Source organism: Cryptomeria japonica, chromosome 11 (genome assembly GCF_030272615.1).
Source record: "Cryptomeria japonica chromosome 11, Sugi_1.0, whole genome shotgun sequence".
NCBI classification, from domain to species: Eukaryota; Viridiplantae; Streptophyta; class Pinopsida; order Cupressales; family Cupressaceae; genus Cryptomeria; species Cryptomeria japonica.
Window position 1 is genome coordinate 202,518,567 of NC_081415.1, and position 19,955 is coordinate 202,538,521.

General features: G+C 36.9%; 1 protein-coding gene across 3 annotated transcripts in view; it reads right to left on the reverse strand.

Annotated features, from left to right (window-relative positions):
- LOC131041338 (protein virilizer homolog) overlaps positions 1 to 19,955 on the reverse strand; it is a 204,525-nt gene that overhangs the window by 75,311 nt on the left and 109,259 nt on the right. For 2 of the 3 annotated variants that reach the window (XM_057974383.2, XM_057974393.2), the window contains 8 exons: positions 11,706 to 11,847; positions 11,430 to 11,611; positions 11,168 to 11,253; positions 11,018 to 11,066; positions 10,796 to 10,862; positions 10,221 to 10,711; positions 9,988 to 10,087; positions 9,691 to 9,824 (listed from right to left, as the gene is read on the reverse strand). In XM_057974383.2, coding sequence (XP_057830366.2) covers positions 9,691 to 9,824; positions 9,988 to 10,087; positions 10,221 to 10,711; positions 10,796 to 10,862; positions 11,018 to 11,066; positions 11,168 to 11,253; positions 11,430 to 11,611; positions 11,706 to 11,847 — 1,251 coding nt within the window. The remainder of the gene's footprint in view (positions 1 to 9,690; positions 9,825 to 9,987; positions 10,088 to 10,220; positions 10,712 to 10,795; positions 10,863 to 11,017; positions 11,067 to 11,167; positions 11,254 to 11,429; positions 11,612 to 11,705; positions 11,848 to 19,955) is intronic. The other variant, XM_057974388.2, reaches the window with a different exon arrangement.

The window sequence follows — 19,955 nt, forward strand, 5'->3', positions numbered from 1 at the left end:
ACATAACGTTAAAGTAAAAGACTAAAGAGCTAAACACTAAATTAAGCATTAAAGCTAGATTAAACTTGAAAGCTAATTACATAAAAAAAGTAAATGACCATTAACCAAGGAACTAAAAATAGGTGACTAACATAGAATTAAATATTCTAATACCCTCCCTTAATGGTCATGCTATCTATCACACCAAGCTGCCCTCTAAATTTGAGAAACTTTGTCGGGCTCAAGGACTTGGTGAGGATATCTGCAGTCTAATCTTCTGTAGGAATGTACTGCAGTATCACTGATCCATCTTCAACATGTTGGCAGATGAAATGACAATGAAGCTCCACATGCTTTGTCCGCTCATGGAAGACTGGATTTTTGGCTAATTTTAGAACCCCTTGATTATCACAAAACAAGAGAGTAGGTCCTGGTTGAGACATTTGCATGTCTACAAGCATCGTACGTAGCCAAATTGCCTCACATGCTGCCTTAACAATTCCTCGATACTCTGCTTCGGTCAAGGAAAGAGCTATTGCATGTTGCTTCTTGCTGGTCCATGTGACTGCACCTGTACCCAAGCTGAAAACATACCCAGAAGTTGACTTGTTGTCATCAACACAACCTACCCAATCTGAGTCTGTGAAACCAACCAACCTAGGATCTTTGCTTCTGCTGTACAGAATGCCAAAATCAGGAGTGCCCTTCACATATCTAAGCACACGCTTGGCTGCAACCCAATGTTCAACTTTTGGAGCTGACATGAAGTGAGAAATATAGCTCACAGCATAACTGATGTCAGGTCTAATGGCGGTGAGATAGATGAGGCTGCCCACTAGTTGCTTGAATGAAGACTCATCCACTACAGGTGAATCTGGTTTGGCTGATAATTTGAGCCCTATCTCCATAGGTGTAGATGCAAGTTTACAATCTTGCATTCAAAACTTATCCAGTAGGCTCTTGGCATACTTTGACTGAGAAATGAATATGTGGCTATCAATCTGCCAAACCTCTACACAAAGACAATAATGGAGAAGTCCCAAATCTGTCATATCAAAATGCAGACACAAATTTTGTTTGACCTGCATGATCAAATGTGCTACATTGCCAGTAATGATGAGATCATCAACATAGACTACTAGAAATAGAATATCATCACTAGTATGTTTGACATACAAATAGGGATCTGAAGGACTGCTCTGAAAGCCTTGATCAATCAAGTACTTATCAATTTTGATGTACCATGCACGAGTAGCCTGTTTATGGCCATAGAGTGCTTTGACTAGTCTACATACCTGGTGTTCGTTACCGCCAACCTTGAAACCTGGAGGCTGCGTCATGTAGACTTCTCCCTGCAAATCACCATTGAGAAAGGCACTCTTGACGTCCATTTGATGAACTTTCCATCCAAATTGAGCTGAGAGAGCGACGACAAGCCTAATGGTACTCATTTTGGCTGTGGGAGCAAATGTCTCCTCATAGTCGATGCCCTCCTTCTATGAAAACCCTATTGCCACCAACCGAGCCTTGTACTTATCAAGGCTTCCATCAGCTTTATACTTGATTTTAAACACCCATTTGCAGCCAATGGGCTTCTTCCCTAGAGGAAGATCGGACAATACCCAAGTGTTGTTTTTCAGAAGACTGTTGCTCAACTGCCATAGCCTTTTCCCATTCAGGTACACCTTTAGCCTCTGTATATGTTTGAGGCTCATGAATATTGTGAATGTTGGCCATAAGAGAAAGAGTAATTGTGTTGCATGCTCTTACCTCTAACTGATCTACCCTCAATGAGCTCATCATCATGAAGATCGCCAATGGTCTTGGCCCACCACTTAGATCAGAGAGTAGAAGTACCAACATCTGCTGCAGGATGAAGATTACCTGGAATATCTGGAGCAAGCTCCTCTAGATGTGGATCTAGAAGATCTTGAGGAAAGTCAGGGGGTGCAATGTCGTGCCTGGGAGACCCCACAACTTTAGAGTCAATTGAATCCCTCCCATCATGTGGAGCTAAGGGAAGACAAACACCCATACTTGCAGTCTTTGGCGGGTGATCCTCAATGCTCAAATCAGGAGAGGAAGGCTGAAAAGGCCGTCTTTCTTCATCAAATACTACATCTCGACTGAATATGAGGTGATTAGTGTCTATATCAATCAACGGATATGCCTTGTGGTTGTCACTGTAGCCGGTGAACATCAATTTCTGACTCTTTGGATCCAGTTTGGTGCGCTTGGCATTTGGAATCCAAACATAAGCTATAGAGCCAAAAACTTTCAAATGACTGATTTTGGGCTTCCTGCCAGACCAAGCTTCCTCTGGAGTCATCTTCTTAACAACCTTTGTGAGAGACCGGTTCAGAAGGTAGACTGCAGTGAAGACAACTTCCGCCCAAAAGTGTTTTGGAACATTTCTATGCTCCAACATAGACCAAGCCATCTCAGTGACTGTACCGTTCCTACGCTCAACAACATTGTTTTGTTGTGGGGTGTAAGGTGTGGTAAGTTGATGCTTAATGCCATGTGATGCACAAAAGTTGGTGAAAGTTGTAGAAAAAAATTCCCCTCCATTGTCGGACCGAAGAGTGATTATCTGACAGCTAGACTCTTTTTCCACTAAGGCCTTAAACGTCTGAAACATGGTGAACACCTCTAATTTCTGCTTAAGAAAATAAACCTACATGCGTCTGCTGAAATCATCAACAAATAATAGAAAATACCTGCATCCAGTGACTGATGGAGTGTTCATGGGACCACAGATGTCCGCATGAATGAGCTACAAGACCTTGGATGCTCTCCAAGCGTCTCCATCTAAAAGCGGAGTCCTATGTTGCTTTCCAGTTTGACACGCTCTGCAAACTCCATGATTCTAAGTTTGAATCTCAAGTAATCCTACGACTAGATCCTCTCGAACCAACTGAGAGAGATAGTGGACATTGAGATGCCCATATCGCTGATGCCAAAGAGTGTTGATGGAAGTAATCCTAGCTGCCATGGCGAGCTCCTGAGAACCAGTAGAATCAACAAGTCTATAAAGACCATGATCCTCAATACCAACTGCAACTGTAGTGCGAGTCTCCATGTTAACAATGTTGCACTTGTGCAACCCGAAGACGACATCCAACTGTGGTGAATGTTGCATAATCTGACTAACAGTAGATTGAGCTTCATACCAGGTCAAAGTATACATTGAGGAATATTAAATCCCTCCCACCAGATGAAATCTGAACGTGGCCCTTGCCGACAACAGTATACTCTTCACCTCCACCAAAGATCACTTAATCAGTGAAAGGCATGAACTCTATAAACCAATCCCGACAATGTGTGAAATGTCGAGAGGCTCCAGAGTCAATGTACCAAGCTGATAATTGAACATCATCAGAGGAGGTTTGGGCCATGAACGCATAGAAGGCAGATTCCTTTTGATCAAGATGCGTGGCGGAATTGGCTTTCTGCTTGGACCCTCCTTGTTTGGATTGTTGGGATGCTATCAATTTCCGGCAATCTTTCACCAAATGGCCATATATATGACAGTAGGAACACTGTAAGCTCTTCTTTTTGGAAGACTGTTGAGGTTGACCTTGAACTTTCTATTGGAAGGACGAAGCTTTACCCTTGTACTTATGTGAAGCTGAGGCTGTGAAAGCATGTTCAGTGGATGAACTAGCGCTGCTTCCAAACTGTTGCTTCCATTGATCCTACTATAGCAGCTTGTTGCAGAGATCAGGAAACTATAAATCAACACTAGTAGAGGAGATATTGAGCGTATCAATGAAAAGCTCGTAGGATCTGGGAAGGCTTTTCAATGTGATCACTACCATATCTTCTTCCACCATGGTTTGGCCCATAGATGAAAACTCTGCGGGTTTTTCAAAAACTCGCAACTACTCGCGGGTCAAAACTCTAGCCGAGTCACTCACCATTAAACTCGGCTCCGAGTTTCTATAAAAACACGCAGCGTTTTTGAGGAAATACTCGCAAAATCTCGCGCATTAAACCCTATTTCTCGAGAAAAACTCGTCAAGAATTATAAATTTGATTCGAAACTTCTATTTTTTGGCCATGAGACAGGATGCGCCAAGGTTTTCATTTGGTTTTTTAGTGCGAATAAAAATGTAATATGATTATATGACTGAATAACTAGTTAAAATGTAATATGATTATATGATTGTATTTTCAAATGTTCGATAAAGTTACCGAGTTATTGTCGAGTTTTTTCCCGAGTTTTTGTGAGTCCGAGTTTTTCAACTATGGTTTGGCCTATAACTTCCAACTGATCACAGATGTCATTGATCTTCGTAAGATGTGCCTGGATAGATGACTTCTCATCCATCATGATAGAAAACAACATAATCTTCAGAAAGAAAGCTCGGCTCTTATCGGATGTTTCATGAAGATCCTTCAAAAGATCCCAGATCTCTTTTGTTGTTTTACCTTAAGGCACCTGTGAGAGTTGATCATCGGTGACGGAGAGTTTGATAAGCATGACAGCCTCTCAAATCTTCACATCATGTTTGTCTTGATCATCACCTGCTGTTGTAGGACGAGATTCCTTGCCCAAAACAAGCTGATCAAGGCAACGATACTCAAAGATGGTAAGCATACGCTGTTTCCAAGTGTTGTAGTTGCGGCCGTTGAACTTTTGACTGTGTTCCAACATGATGTTGGTTAATGATGCCATCACGGAAATCGAGGTTGATCGAGGTCAACTGAGTGAAAGCAAGAGACAGAAGAATCTGATTTTTTAAAAAATCAGAATAGAAGCAGCTGCTGAAAAAAAACTAAAACCCTATAAGAGAATTCTAGCATGAATTCCAAGGCGCGAATTTCAAGGTTTGGAAGAAACCCAGAAATTAAAATTTTATGCAAACTTAAAACAGCATAAACGATGTTGCCTAGAAGACAGCAAAATTCCTGACATCCACATAATTACCAGAAATTGCAAACTGTTTTTAAATTCCAAGGCAAATTTGCTGGCACAAAATTGAAGGCACGGAAAACAAGGCCTCAAAAAAATCTGAGACCAACCCAGAAAATCTCTCGAAAAACCCAACAAGAATCTGAAATCAGAATGCATATCCGACGGCTCAAAAAATGAGGCACAGAAAATGATGCACCCAAAAAAATTTGACGACCCAGTTGAGGTCTTGAGAAACCCAACAAGAATCTGCAACTAGAATAAAATTTCGATTTGAACTGAATGGTCAAAACCCTAGTCAAAAATTGCAGAAACCCCAGAAAAAATTTCAACCTGCAAAAAAAAAAAATCCGCCCAAAAAGAGAAAAAAACTTGCTCTTTCTTTTAAAAAAAAAACAGTTTTAAAAAAATCTCTTCAATAAAAACTTCAAAAAATTTTACTAACAAAAACTTTCGAAATTTTTAATAACCTTGCTCTGATACCATGAAAAATAAATTGAATGAATGATTCAATAATCGGATGATTACATTGAACGATATACACACGTATATAAAGAGGTTACAAGACGATGTTCTATAATTAGAACATAACATTAAAGTAAAAGACTAAAGAGCTAAACGCTAAATTAAGCTTAAAAGCTAATTACATAAAAAAAGTAAATGACCATTAACCAAGGAACTAAAAATAGGTGACTAACATGGAAGTAAACATTCTAATAGTTCTTCGTATTGTTGTGGAGACAATAATCTGAAGGCATTGATGTGTTGGTGGATGGTGGAATTAATAAACTCCGTGAGAGCAATATTGAAGGTTCCCAATTTATCTGAGGATTGGCATTTGAATATTTATCTAATACTTTTGCCGTGAGAAGCGGGAGGCAGAAATAATCGCTCTAAGCTCAATAGCGCGATTTCTATCTGGAACGACATCAATTTCCCGGAGCTCCTAATCTTATTTCAGTTCCAGAAGTGGTAGTAAATATATCTGAAGATTGGCCTGGAAAACTTGATTGTATTGAACAATATCCCTGGAGATATTATCTACCAACTTAGTCCCTATGCATAAGTTTGTACCCTGCGACTTCCAACGCAGGCACTAAATCATAATATCGGCTCCTTGAGTGAACCATAGCGGCTGTGACATCCCATCTAGGTGTTCATCGATATGAATCTGGGTAATATTTAAATGAGGTGAATAAGGTGCAATCTGTTCTGTACTTGAGGAATCATTGAGAATATTGTTTCTTCAATAGTTTACATTGCAGAATAAAAATAGCTCTTTCTGGGATATTATTGTTATTCATTTCTGATTACTGTTGTAGGGGAAATAAGGAGGCATTATTTATTGTTCCTAAAACATTTAACTTCTTCTATATGCTATCCCTTGTTCATGTTTTTACATTGAATACTTGCATGCTTGAATGTTAAAATCTCCAATTCAATACATGCACATCAGTGAATCGAAATTTGGAATTGAGTTAAGTGTTGAGACATGGACCAGCTAGGACTCGAACCTAGGACCTTCCATACGCTGCTGGAGTGCTCTACCACTGAGCTACTGGCCCCTCTTAGACCAGTCCATCGTCGGTCCGGGTGTGGCTTATTTCCAACACCAACACCCCCCCTTAAGCCACACCTCTCGTGTGCTTGGGGCTCTTAGCCTGAACCTGGCTCTGATACCATGTTGAGACATGGACCAGCTAGGACTCGAACCTAGGACCTTCCATACGCTGCTGGAGTGCTCCTCTTGGACCAGTCCATCGTCGGTTCGGGTGTGGCTTATTTCCAACACCAACATTAAGTGTTGCCAAATTAGAATAAGATATTACAGGGATATTTCACCCTTTCTCACTTTCAGGAAAATATTTTTAAGAAAACCAAAGAGACGGCATTAAGGCATCCCTCTTTTATGCAGTGAAATTGCACATTCTATTGAAATTCTTGTTATTGTTATCCACCTTTGTCACATTCCATTTTGAAAGGGTCAAAATACTCAAAATAATTTCAACAACAAATTTTGATGCTTAGAAACAAAATGCACCGGTAGTATTATTGCTAAATTACTGAATCAGAATCAAGTGCAGGTATGGGTACATGGATACTTTACACCAACACAGCAAAAGAATAAATTGAGGGATGAATACATTTTAACTTTTGGGTATGTATGTACAAAAAGCATATAAAAATCATAAATATATATTGCTTTTATCTAATTATTAGTACTTTATATACTGTTTATTAATTTAATATTTATCATAAATTTATACTAATTTATATTAAAATATAGTATGATAACTTATATTAGTATGATAAATATAAAAAACATTATGATAAATACAACATATAGTATTATGGAGAGTAACAGTATATAAATTTGTACTGAATAGTAAATATTATAAAATAAAAACAGTATATAAAATTATATTATGATAAAAAAAGATTTATTTAGTTGTTACATCCTTACCCTCTTTCAAATCCATACAGTATGAAGTTACACACAATTAGGTATGAAGTTATATATAGTTGCGTTCTCAATTTCCCATTATTGTTGCATCTCATATCTATTATTGCTGCCAACACAAAATCAGAAATGCCGATTTGCTGATGCTGTGACCTGTTATTACATACAAAATATCTATTTGTTGTTGCTGCAAGGAGTTAAACACACAAAATCTATTATATGGCTGTCATCTTTGGTTTTCAGACTGTCAATTAGGGTTTTGGATGTCTGATAAAGGAATAGACCTGTAAATGCCACATTGACCCTAAAATCACTTGAATGTCCTTTAGATGATTGCACATGATTTTAACTACTGAAACTCGAACCCTATCCAAATCCACAGTTGATTCAGATCTGAATCCAATTCCAAGATGAACCATACCAGAAAATGCAAGGTTTTCAATGCCTAACCTTATCAAATGAAGACAATCAATTTCTACATATTGATGTTCTAGTTGAAAATGCTTCTTAACAAGCTAGTTAAGAATTCAATCACAATGACCAAATATTTTTACAACAATATTACCTAGAATATGTTAAATTAAAACTGAGAAAAGAATATAAGAATTTGGATCACTTTTGAATGTCTCCTCACTCCTGAAAAGAGACCAGAAAATATAAGACAAAGGGGGGAACACCAGCACAATAGTGTGCCCCATTCTCGTGTTTGGGGAACATTGAATTTAGGCTTTTTCAACAGCCATCATATTTTGTCAATTAAAACAAACTATCACGAATTCAAAAATGATGTAAACTATTGATTTGTAGTACTTTCTAGGTAGATTCATTTTGTATTTAATTAGAATTTTATAAAAACATTTGTATCAAATTTGATTAGTTTTCATTCATTAAATTGTGGTGTAATGCACCGTGGTAATGACAGCTTTCAATGGTGGACAACTACAGTTCAGAGCCCACTCCATGTTAAGATAGCCTGACACGTGTAATGGATTCCCCATTAATGGAACATTGAGATAATACGAGTAAAAAGCACATTGAAATGCTTAAACACCCATCCTTAAAAGGGCTCAGTGATGTCCTTAGTTACACTCGACAACATTGTTTTTGTTTTTGCTTTCAATAAAGTGTTAATTATAGTTTTAACATTTTTTATTAACATTTTCCTGTAACGCATAACTTGAACTACAAATTAAAAAAAAATGATTGGTTTTTTAGCATAATTCAAATAAGGTTATTGTTTTTGTAACATACCTATGTTGGTTAAAAAATTAAGAATATATAATATTTAACTAAAACATAATACAATAATACTTTTTTGGAAATCCAGCAATGATAGCTACTTGTAAAATTGTATTCGTATAACTTCCTTTGACCCCCAAAATTTCAGCCACTAAATTCAATACACGTGGCTTGAAAGGAAAGCATACCAGATTGAATGTTTATGGGATACAAATATACATGTCGAGAATGTCATCTACAATGAAAGTAATTTGTTCTTCCTTGTGTTCAAAGACAGGGACACACTATTTTACACAAATTGATATATACACGGTCTAGATGTGAGACAGACTATTATGCTTCAGCCCCACATTTTACCTCAATGACTAGCCACAAAGTCCAGGCAAAAATAAAACAGTGTGTCCCAGTCTTTGAACACCTAAGAAGTGAGATCTTCTACTCTTTCTTCCCAGAGTAAATGATCCTGAGCATAAGCCAAGACACCAACAAACTATTCTTTCTTGCAGGGAATGCAACCAGAAATTTACAGAGAATATAAAGAGGACCTTCGAAAACAAAAGGCATTTATCATCATAATAGAAAGTGGTAGTTTGGAACTTTGGACAGATATATGCTACCGATGCATCCCAACAGTCCAATTCAATAACACTTAGTATTCCAAAGAGAATGATAGCATTTGCAAAGTGACAAGGTATTAGACTGCATAGAAAATGTGTATAATGCCTACAGTCTTATCAAAGGTCACATGTTCATGTTAAAAAAGTCATTCCAGTTATGGATAGCTTTAATTTACCCACACAATATGCCCTCATGGTTTTCCAATGTACAATATTTCTCTCCTGTATGTAAGAGATACACAGATCACAACTAAAACAGACCATACTAATTTTAAATACTATCATCTTTGCAAAAGCTTGACTACATGGATTTTAATTTATACAACACAAATAGGGTATGATAGATTAGTAAAATATTATAAGCCTCTAGAAAAATTACAATGTCATAATGTTCATCACTCCTTATGAAAAATCACAGATGACAGTACACACAAATGTTTTTCTACTATACTATAAACATAGTAACTGCATCATACCTGCAATTTCCTTAGTACGGTAAGCAACAAGATAAGAGAAGGAAACAACATGTCAATGAGGTACTGCTCTTGACTTCTCTCCAAAAGCAAATCAGCTGTAGAATTACATTCTGCCCCTTCATCAACAAGGTAATCTGTATTGCAAATGCATCCTTATGTTAAGCTATAAACCATCAATATTGTCCATGGCTTATGGGCATGTATTCCTACCTTTGTCAGAATTAAGCTATAAACTATTAATATTGTAATTTTTCTTTTCACTTATACAGAAAATAGTAACATATAAACAGAACCTACCATAAGTGTTAGATGACCTTTCTAACATCATAGCACAATTCCTTATAATAACATACACAACAGTAACTGCTCCTTCTTCATAAAGAACTGCAGCAATTCCCTAACAAGAGAATTATGGACAGTTGATGAAATAAATTATATCAATTTAAAACTATGAACAACTGGTGATCACAATTGAGATAAATGAATAGTTATTACAAGTTGTAGCAAGTCAGAGAATTTGGTGTTCATACCGGATGCTCAGCAAGAAATGACAAGATCCGCATGGCTGTTGTCAATGGTGGCACAGATGAATCGCGCAATATAACTCCATCAAAAAGTTTATCCGTTACAAGCTTTCCGAGTATGCTCTCAACAGACTGGAAATCTGCACTTCCACCTGAATCAACTGCTGCAATATTCTCAATCTCCATTGGATCCGATATCAAGAAACTTGTTGAAGTCAACTGGGCATCCCCACCCGATGCCAGAACAGCAGCATATCTTAATAGTCCAATGGCTCCTTTTTTGTGATATACAACTGCAGCATCAACCCGTTCCAATAACCTTGTTGGAGCATCCTTCTTATTGGAACCAGGAGAAGAGGAATGTAAAGCTTTATGAAGATCAACTGCATGTGGAATCCAGGTATTCATACTGCAAGCAGTCGAATCATTCACCATAACTTCAAACAGCTCTGCTGAAGCATGGAAAATTGCAAGGCTCAATGGGCTAGTACCTGATACTATCAAGCAAATAAAGAAATGTTTAGATAGAAATATAAAAGAGTTGTGTACAATAAAACGACCCTTACATTGCAACCACCTACCACTATTTGCATTCAATGATTCCGATTCCTTCCCAGATTGTAAAACTGTCATCAGAACAGATATTGCCTGTATAAATCAAGAACAAATGTCCATTATTGTGAGGTTCCTCAATCAATATCCATTATTGTGAGGTTCCAACTTCTCAATCAATATCCATTATCATGAGGTTCAAACTTGGGATTAAACTCTATGAAAGGTTGTATAACTTCAAATCCAAATACCTCTGGAAAGAACCCTATAGCTAAAACCGCCTGCCTTCCAATGTCAGACCTGTAAAATAAGAAACGTCAGGCATTACTTACATGTGATGTATGCCAAATTCACAGTCAAATAGAAATAGTTTTATGAATGGCATCAAACTAATGCACAACCTAGATATGGAACAAAGATCCCACAATGCCCAAAGCAGTTCTTCTGAGTGAAGAGCTGCACCAATCAACCGATCAATGGCACTCACCTGCAGCCCAGAAAGAAATATTAAATTAAAATTTCTATATACAATAAGTCTAGAGTCATGTTCCCTGTTAGTGGCATTCACAATGTTATAATCCCAAACTTTTGTTACACATAATGAAGTCAATCCTCTTTCTTTGTTATCATAATGAAGTCAAATGTGGATAATATGGCACTAACCACTCTAAGATTTGTCTCAACTATCATACCAATGTCCTGTGGAGGACAAAAGAAACCCTTGGATATCATCACTGCTGCATATCTCAGAGATAGAAATTCTTCTCTGTTTATATCTTCCACCCCTTGCAGTGCAACAACAAGAGCTGCTGTAGCTTCAGGTTCACTCACAAAAAACAATAACCCTGAAAAAGAAAATTAATTTCAATATATCATCTAAAGCAGTAATTAATCATTTGTCCATATAAAAAAGAATTTGAATTATGAGAACACGCATACCAGAACGACATAAAAGAAGTGAAAGAAGTATAGCTTCAATAGTTGTGACGAGGTCTACAAAAATATCCAGAGTATACCCAGTTCCTGAACGTAGACTAGGTGATGAAAGCAAAGCAGCCAATAAAGGAAGGAAACATCTCTCCTGCATTTATAAAACCTTAAAATTAATTTACTATCTCTAAATTCCAAAGTAAGATCACCCAACAAAATTACTCTACTCTACTTGATGGCCACAACATCAGTTTCATGATTGTGAAATTTTGAGATCACAATGCAAACAAGAAACGAACTATCAGCGTATTCTAACAAGCAGAAAATGTTGAACCATGTATACTCATAATGAATGACTAGCAAATAACATTTTGGTAGCACACATTACCTAACACGTTGTTAATAATTACCAGAAAAGAGTTGAATCAAAATTATATATACACAGATGTTCAGATATGCTGGTATGGCAAAAAATAAAAAATGGGGTTGGGCTCATCCTAGGTACGTCCTTACAAAAAACCTAGCTTACCGGGTTCGCCCCTTGGCACCCCTGGTACCGGTCCAATTCAGTCCGGGTCCATGGTTCGGGTCCAGTCCGACCTTGGTTCGACCAGGGCAAAAATCAAAGGTGGTTCGACCTGGCTCAAACCCGAGTGGACCAAGATCAAACCCAAGCGGACCCAGCTCGAACCCGGGCGGACCAAGATTGAACCCAAGCAGACCCATGTCGAACCCGGGCGATTGGGCGGCCCAAAAAGCCATATTTTATGCAAAATTTAATTATTTTTTGGAATCCGCCATGTAAAAAGTGAATTTTCTACACTAAAAGTGACTTCTAAAACATAATCTTGGTTCATTTCTCCTCATTTGTGTTGCAAACAAAAGTTTTTTGACAGCAGGTTGAAGAAAGGGTGAACAAAGTTTGGCTTCCAAGATCAAATAGGAGTTTAGGACTGATTTTTGAAGCTTCAACAAGTGTGGCAACATCATTTCCATACATTTGCAAGCTCCCATTGGCTACAAGAGGTAGGTTTTTTAACATTTTTTCCAACTATTTTTGTTTCACAAATTGTCAAACATGAAACATTTATTGTTTTTCATTATTTTGTTTTTGTTTTTGTTTTTTAATATGTTTATGTTATTTCTTGCCATAGGAACTAGAATGGCATCTACCTCTTCCTCCATTGGCAATGAACAAACAATTACAAAACAAAGAAATGATCCAAATTCTCCCTTATGAAAGTATGTTGACATTTTAAAACCACTTCAGGAGGTGGGGGATTCCGTTGGAGATGCCAAGGATGTGGTATTGAACGTAATAGTTCATATTATCGGGTGGTAGGCCATTTGTGTGGAATAAAAGGAAGAGGCATCAAAAAATGCCCTGGAGAAGATGGTAAACCTATACTAGATGAGACAATGATGAAATAATTAGGGAGCATGAGGAGGAAGAAGAGAGAGAAGCCCGTAGTAGATTGAATCAAACCGCACCAAAGAAAACAAGGGGAGTGCAAGCCCCATCTAATCCCGATGTTGTAGTAGAAGGCCACCCCTTATTTTCCACAAATGAACCTGAAAGTGAACCACCCTTGACACGCAAAAGAACAAAGGAGCCTTTAGAAACCACATTTCAAAATGAGAGTAGAGACATTGCTGACCAAGATGTAGAAAGGTGCATTTGCGCAAATGGGTTGGCTTTCAATGTTGTTCGCTCCCCATATTGGAAGCAAATGATAACAAGTGTTAACGAAGCTCCAAGAGGGTATAAGGGCCCAGCTTATGAGAACGTACGTGGAACATTATTGGACAAAGAGGTGAAGAGGGTTGAAGATGCATTGAAACCCATAAGGGATTCATGGGCCGAGACAAGTGTAACAACTGTTTCAGATGGGTTGAAAGACGCTAAAAATCATCCCTTGATCAATGTCATAGCAGTGTCCCCTAAAGGGGCAATGTTTTTGAAAGTTGTGGATTGTGAGGGCCAAGTAAAAGATGGCCAATTTATTGCAGAAATTCTCATCTCCGCTATTGAGTCAGTGGGATCCAGCAATGTTGTCCAAGTCATAACGGACAATGCAAGAAATTGTAGAGCTGCTGGTTGTTGGTTGAGGAACGCTATGATCACATCTTTTGGACACCTTGTGCGGTCCATTCACTCAATCTTATACTACAAAGGATTGGGACTAAAATAAAATGGATCAGAGATGTGTATGCAGAGGCTGAGGGCATCCAAATGTTCATCACAAACCACCACATGTCTCAAGGGATTTTTAGATCCTTTTCGAATTTGGAGCTATTGAAGGTAAGTGAAATAGTAATTTAATTTTACATTTTCTGATTTTTTTAATTTCAATGTTCATAATATCATTGTGTAAGCTATATTGTGTATTCTTCTTTAAAGTTTGGCTTTATTTTTTAATCATTTTGGCATTAATTTGTGTTAAAGGTTGTTGAGACCCATTTCGCATCAAACACAATCGTCTTAAGACGACTTGTGAAAGTTAGAGTGGCACTATGCAATATGGTGATCAGCAACAATTGGACTATATGGAAGCAGAGTAGCAATGAGAGGGCAGAAAAAATTTGGGAGACAATATTGAATGAGAAATGGTGGGATATTGCTACACATCTCCTAAGTATCACTGAGCCCATTATGAGTATGATTCGCTATACCGACATGGATAGGCCTTGCCTTGGTGAGATTTATGATGGCATTGACTCAGTGCTTGAAAAAATAAAGTTCACTATAAATGCAAAAGAGAATGACCCCGAGGAGAAATTCTTCAAAGAAGTAAAAGCAGTTATTGTAGAAAGGCGGAATAAGATGACCACTCCTTTGCATCTTCTTGCCTATGCCTTGACACCAAAGTACTATAGCAATCAGTTTCTTGATAAACCAGGAAGGATTCCACCATGGAGAGATCTAGAAGTATCTGATGGGTACAAGGCAGCATTTCTTAGACTATATCTTGATGATGATCTGCAAGATATTGTTACAAATGAGTTCATAGAATTCACAAATGGGAATGGTCTAAGTGTTGATGCACTTCGTCATAGATCCAAGGAGGATGCTCATAGCTGGTGGTACTTCCATGGTGCATACCTCCAACACCTACAACCCCTCGCTGTAAATTTTTTATCAAAAGTAAGTTTAATTAATTAAAATTTATCACAAGTTTATTTATAGTTTACTTTGTCTTCATAGGTTGGTATTAATTTTTTATTTTAATTTTATTAATGTATAACTTTAATTGTTTACTTTGTCTTCGTAGGTTGCTAGTTCATCTACTTCAGAAAGAAATTGGAGCACATACTCTTTCATCCACTCAACAAAGCGCAATAGGTCGCCATCAAAAAGAGCGAAGAATTTAGTATATGTGCATTCCAACCTACGTCTTCTTTCACACAAACGACGTGACTACACACAAGGGGAAACGAAGATGTGCGATATAGAGCCAGAGCATACTGATTTGGATGCTCCCACTTCTCAGCTTCTTGCATTGACACTTGTTGACTCAGAGAGCGAGCAAACTTAAAGTGCAAGTGCAAGTGGCATTGGCTCATCTAATGTCAATGTCAATGATGAGGAGCATGAGGAGGAGGAGGAAATTAGCTGATGCTATTACGGTATGACCATGATGCTATGATTACAAGTTTATGTTTGTTTTGTTGTTTATATGATGCTATGTGACATGCTAATCTTAATCCATGCTTATAGCCAGCACAAATATTTTTTAAAAAAAAAATATATATATATATATATATAAAAAAAAAATTAAATGTTTTTGTACTAATGAACCCAAACGAACCCAAACCCTTTTCAAAATTTCGCCCTAACGACGTATCAGTTCTTGGAACCCGAACCGGCAAGCTAGCAAAAAACATATAAAAACAATCTATGTTATTGGTTTGCTGCTATTTGTCCCGAGAGCTGTATCGGGTTCGATGTAAATTCAGCAAGGGGACTTTTAAACTCTGCAGATTTGTCCCAGATGAACCTGAGCAAAACAAACAGATAACAGTGAACAGGGAACAAATCTGACCAGTTTAGCCATACTTTTTAATATTTTTTTGACGTTATCGAATGCATAAAAACAAATCACAAAGACAGTTGGGCACCATTTCTTGTTTGCTGCTTCAATTTTGATGCTTTTGCTCTCCCAATCAAACAAACTCCTTGTATTTGAGTATGATGGTGAAATCCACCAAGCGGCTTTAGTATTGTAATCATAATACATAAAATTTATAATCGTCCATATTTATTCTCATGAACTTTTAATATAATAATCGTAATCACCAAATATGACAATAGAAAAATATCAATATTTAGTTATTTAATAAGATTCATCCTGTAGTGTGATGGTTAAGTGGTTGCATTGTTAATGGTGCAACCAAGGTTCAAATCCCCGCTTGGCTCATAGGATGTTCATGCCATTTATGGGCTATCATTGTGGACGTGTTGCTGGTGGTAGGACATATAAGGTGGACATGTAGGAGGACGATTTGTAGGAGGACATGCTAGTAGTGGAGGAGAGACGAGGAGAAATGTACAGCCAAGCGCTAATGCCAAGGAGGAGAAAAAACAAGTGTTAGTGCCAGGATGACGCTCCCCATTTGTGGTCTCACCTGCAGCAAGGGCCAAGCTAAAAATCCTAGTGCTTTCACCAATCAAAAAAAATATTTAGTTATTTATATTTATTTATTAAAATAAATATTATTTAGAATTTCATATATATATTAATTTTGTTAATATTGTAATTTATTTATTTACTAAAATGAACTTTATTTATAATTTCATCATTAAATCATATATTAATTTTATTAATATTGATATTTATATATTTATTAAAATAAACTTTATTTACAATTTCAATATTCTTATATTATATATTACTTTTATTAATATTGTATAAATAATAAGGTTCATAAATATTTCTATACATCAAAAACATTAGAAAATATGTATATTTTTGTTATTAGGATACAAATATGTATACATTTATAATGTTTTTGTATAGACGATCCCAACCCCCAAATCTTTTTGACCAAATCTACATATTAAACCCCCAAACCCAAACCCAAACCTTGAAAATAAGAAATATATCACAAGTCAAAGACTTTTCCTACCCACTAAGCAAATGGAGGCTAGGTTGCCAGTCCTGATACGGAATCAAGTACATGTGCCTGTGCGTGTGCGTGTGTGTGTGTGTGTGTGCATATGTGCATGTGTCCATGTGTGTGTGTGTGGGTGGGTATACACACACACACATACATATATAAACATTGTTATTAATAATTCCCAAAAAACAAAATATTTGAAGACCTCATAATTTGCCAAGAAGAAGACTCATAAATTCCTAATTTGTGACTTGTCAAATGTCAATACACAATGAAAATTACAATCCATATCCAATAATCTTCATATTGCTCTTCATTGTGAGCATCAAAGTCAACATTTAGTTCAATTTCATTTGAACCACAATGAGCTACAATGCTACTTCCACTAGTTATGTCATACGTAGAAATTGCTTCAATTAAAGAGCTTTTTGGCATGTTGTGCAACAATAATGTCTTAACACACTCAAGAGTTAGATCCCAATTCCCCATCATCCCCTCATTGTAATCAAGTTTCTTTTGTGGCAAAAGATCTCGATAACTAGCAGGGGTCTAGGACTGCAGACCCCAATGGGGTTGAGGGACAATCCCCTTCACGGGGAAAAGCCCCTTTTCAGTGTCTAGGAGCCATACCCCCAGTAGTATACAGGGGCAGCATTTATCACAATTTTATGACTTCTGACATGTTGGCCTCAAACCAAACCCATACAAATATGGAGAAGGAGGTTCTAGGAGATCTCAGTAACTTAGAATATAGGAGATTTATTTATCAAGCATAAAGGCAAATTCCTATTTGTTTTCTTTTACTTAGGGCAAGAGAGTTATACACAACAAACACAAACAGGCACGAACAAATGAGGCAATTCTCAAAAATCCAATGGCAAATCTCAACCTCCCCTAGTTGATGTCCAACACCATGAATCTCCCCTAGTAGATTTTTGGAGGTGGAATGGACCATAAATCCTCCAGTGCTTCCAAGCTTCATGGAGGAGTATGACCAACCTCCAAGGTGAACTAACGGATGGAGGGGCAACCCACATTCCATGCCCTCGCAATACAAGGGAAACCAACCTTGAGATTGTGGTTTGCTACATTTCAAACAAATTCCTAATGAGATTATTATAAGAATACACTTTGCAATGATTAATAGGAAGAAATTTGGAAATTCTAAAAATGCAATATGCCAAAGTGCTATGGATGAAAAGAAGCAATTTGAAGTGAAAGAAACCATTATCAAAAACATGATTAGGATAAATATAAGTAAAAGCAATCTAATCAAATGTGAAATAGCAAATAAATCAGAACTATCAAATGCCATTATGAATGTCTAAGATCAGATCTGAAAATAAAAGTTACAAATTATGAAACCCACAAATCAAAATAACCAAAATAAATTAGGGTTTTTATGAATTTAATCTCTAAATTTATGTAATTTGATTAAAAATAAGATCTATGAATGCATAATTGAAAATTAAAATGCTCACAAATCAGATCTGAAACAAATAGTCCAAATTAGGCAACCCAAAAGTTTAATTTTATAATTATAAATTAGGGTTTATGTGAATTTAACCTCTAAATTTATAAAATTCAATTGAAAATTAAACTTGTAAATGTAAATTTGAATTTGAAAATGCATTAACACTCAGATTTGAGAACATAACTCAGAACTAAGGGTGTAAAGAGTCAAGTTCACCAAAATGTAATGGGTGAAAAATTAGGGTTTCACCCTTTAATGTAGTAAAACAGCTAATTTTTACTTAGGGACCATTACATTAGGGAAAGATAGAATTTGATAGATCTGGTCTTCGTAGATCTAGATTTTGATCAGATTCCAGGGGTTCTAGATGTGCCTCTTCTTTACCTTTAAATTGAATTGAAATAATTAAACATGCTGAAATTGTTGAAATCAATAGCTAGCTCGGATATCTGATTATTGCATCCTAAATACAAATGTATTATCTCTCATGTAAATCGAATTATTTTGGGCTAGACCCAAACATGTAACATGGAGGCAATTAATTGTAACCTTGGGTTGATGCAAACATGTAATGTGGAGGCACTTAATTGTAACTTTGGACTAGACCCAAACTTGTAACGTGAAGGCACTTAAATGTAAATAAATCAATTAATTAAATACAAGTTGACTTGAGGGTTGACACCAAAGGTGAGATATAAATCCAGCAGCAAATGAAGTCATTACATCATCAACATCTCATGCAAATGTTATCTGCTCTCCAAACAGCAATCTCTCCTTAACTCATGCGAATTTGTATAAGCCTATTGTGCGAACTCTTCAAGGTTGATTGTGTGTGGCGAAGTTGTCAAAGATCTTCATGTGAACTTTAATAAGGACTCCTCTTGTGCGAATCTGATCCTCCTAACCATCTGTTGTTGATAAGGGCTGCAATCTTCATTGATATATTGAACAGCAATCTGAGATAAGTTTGTTGCCTTGTAATTGCCTACATTTGAGATAATACATATTGTATTTGAGGCTGGGTTTTTCACCTCCAAGAGGGAGGTTTTCCTAGGATATTGGTGTCTTTTGTCTTGTGTTTTATTGCTGCTGTTGTTCATTCACAGACTGATTATAATCTAATTGCTTAAATTAACATCTGATTGCTTAAAATTAACATGGTATCAGAGCCTTAGGTTCATTCTAAATAATCAGATTATTAGTTATCCTTCACTTTCAGTTTGCTGTTTTAGTTTTGCAAGATGGTTACAGGTCTGAAAGTTGAGGACAGACTTGAAGGTGCCCTCAATTTTACATCGTGGAAGGTTCGTGTCCTCCTTGCTCTTGAAGAATTAGAGCTGTTACAGTTTATGGAAGACAAGGATCTAACTGAATTTTCGGATCCAGAAGAGCTAAAGCAATTCAAGAAGAATGCTCTCAAGGCAAAGAAGTTCCTTATTGATTCTGTGAAAGATCATCTTGTTCCAATTATCTCCAAATTGAAGATAGCCCGAGAGATGTTTAAACATCTAGAAGGGATACATGATATCAACAACATCAGCCGGACACTCACATTGAGGCAGCAACTTCTTCAAGTCAAAATGAGCAAAGGAGATTCAGTCATGTCCTTCTTCATGAAAATTTCAGAATTGAAGGACCAACTCAGCGCCATTGGAAGCGAAGTTGTG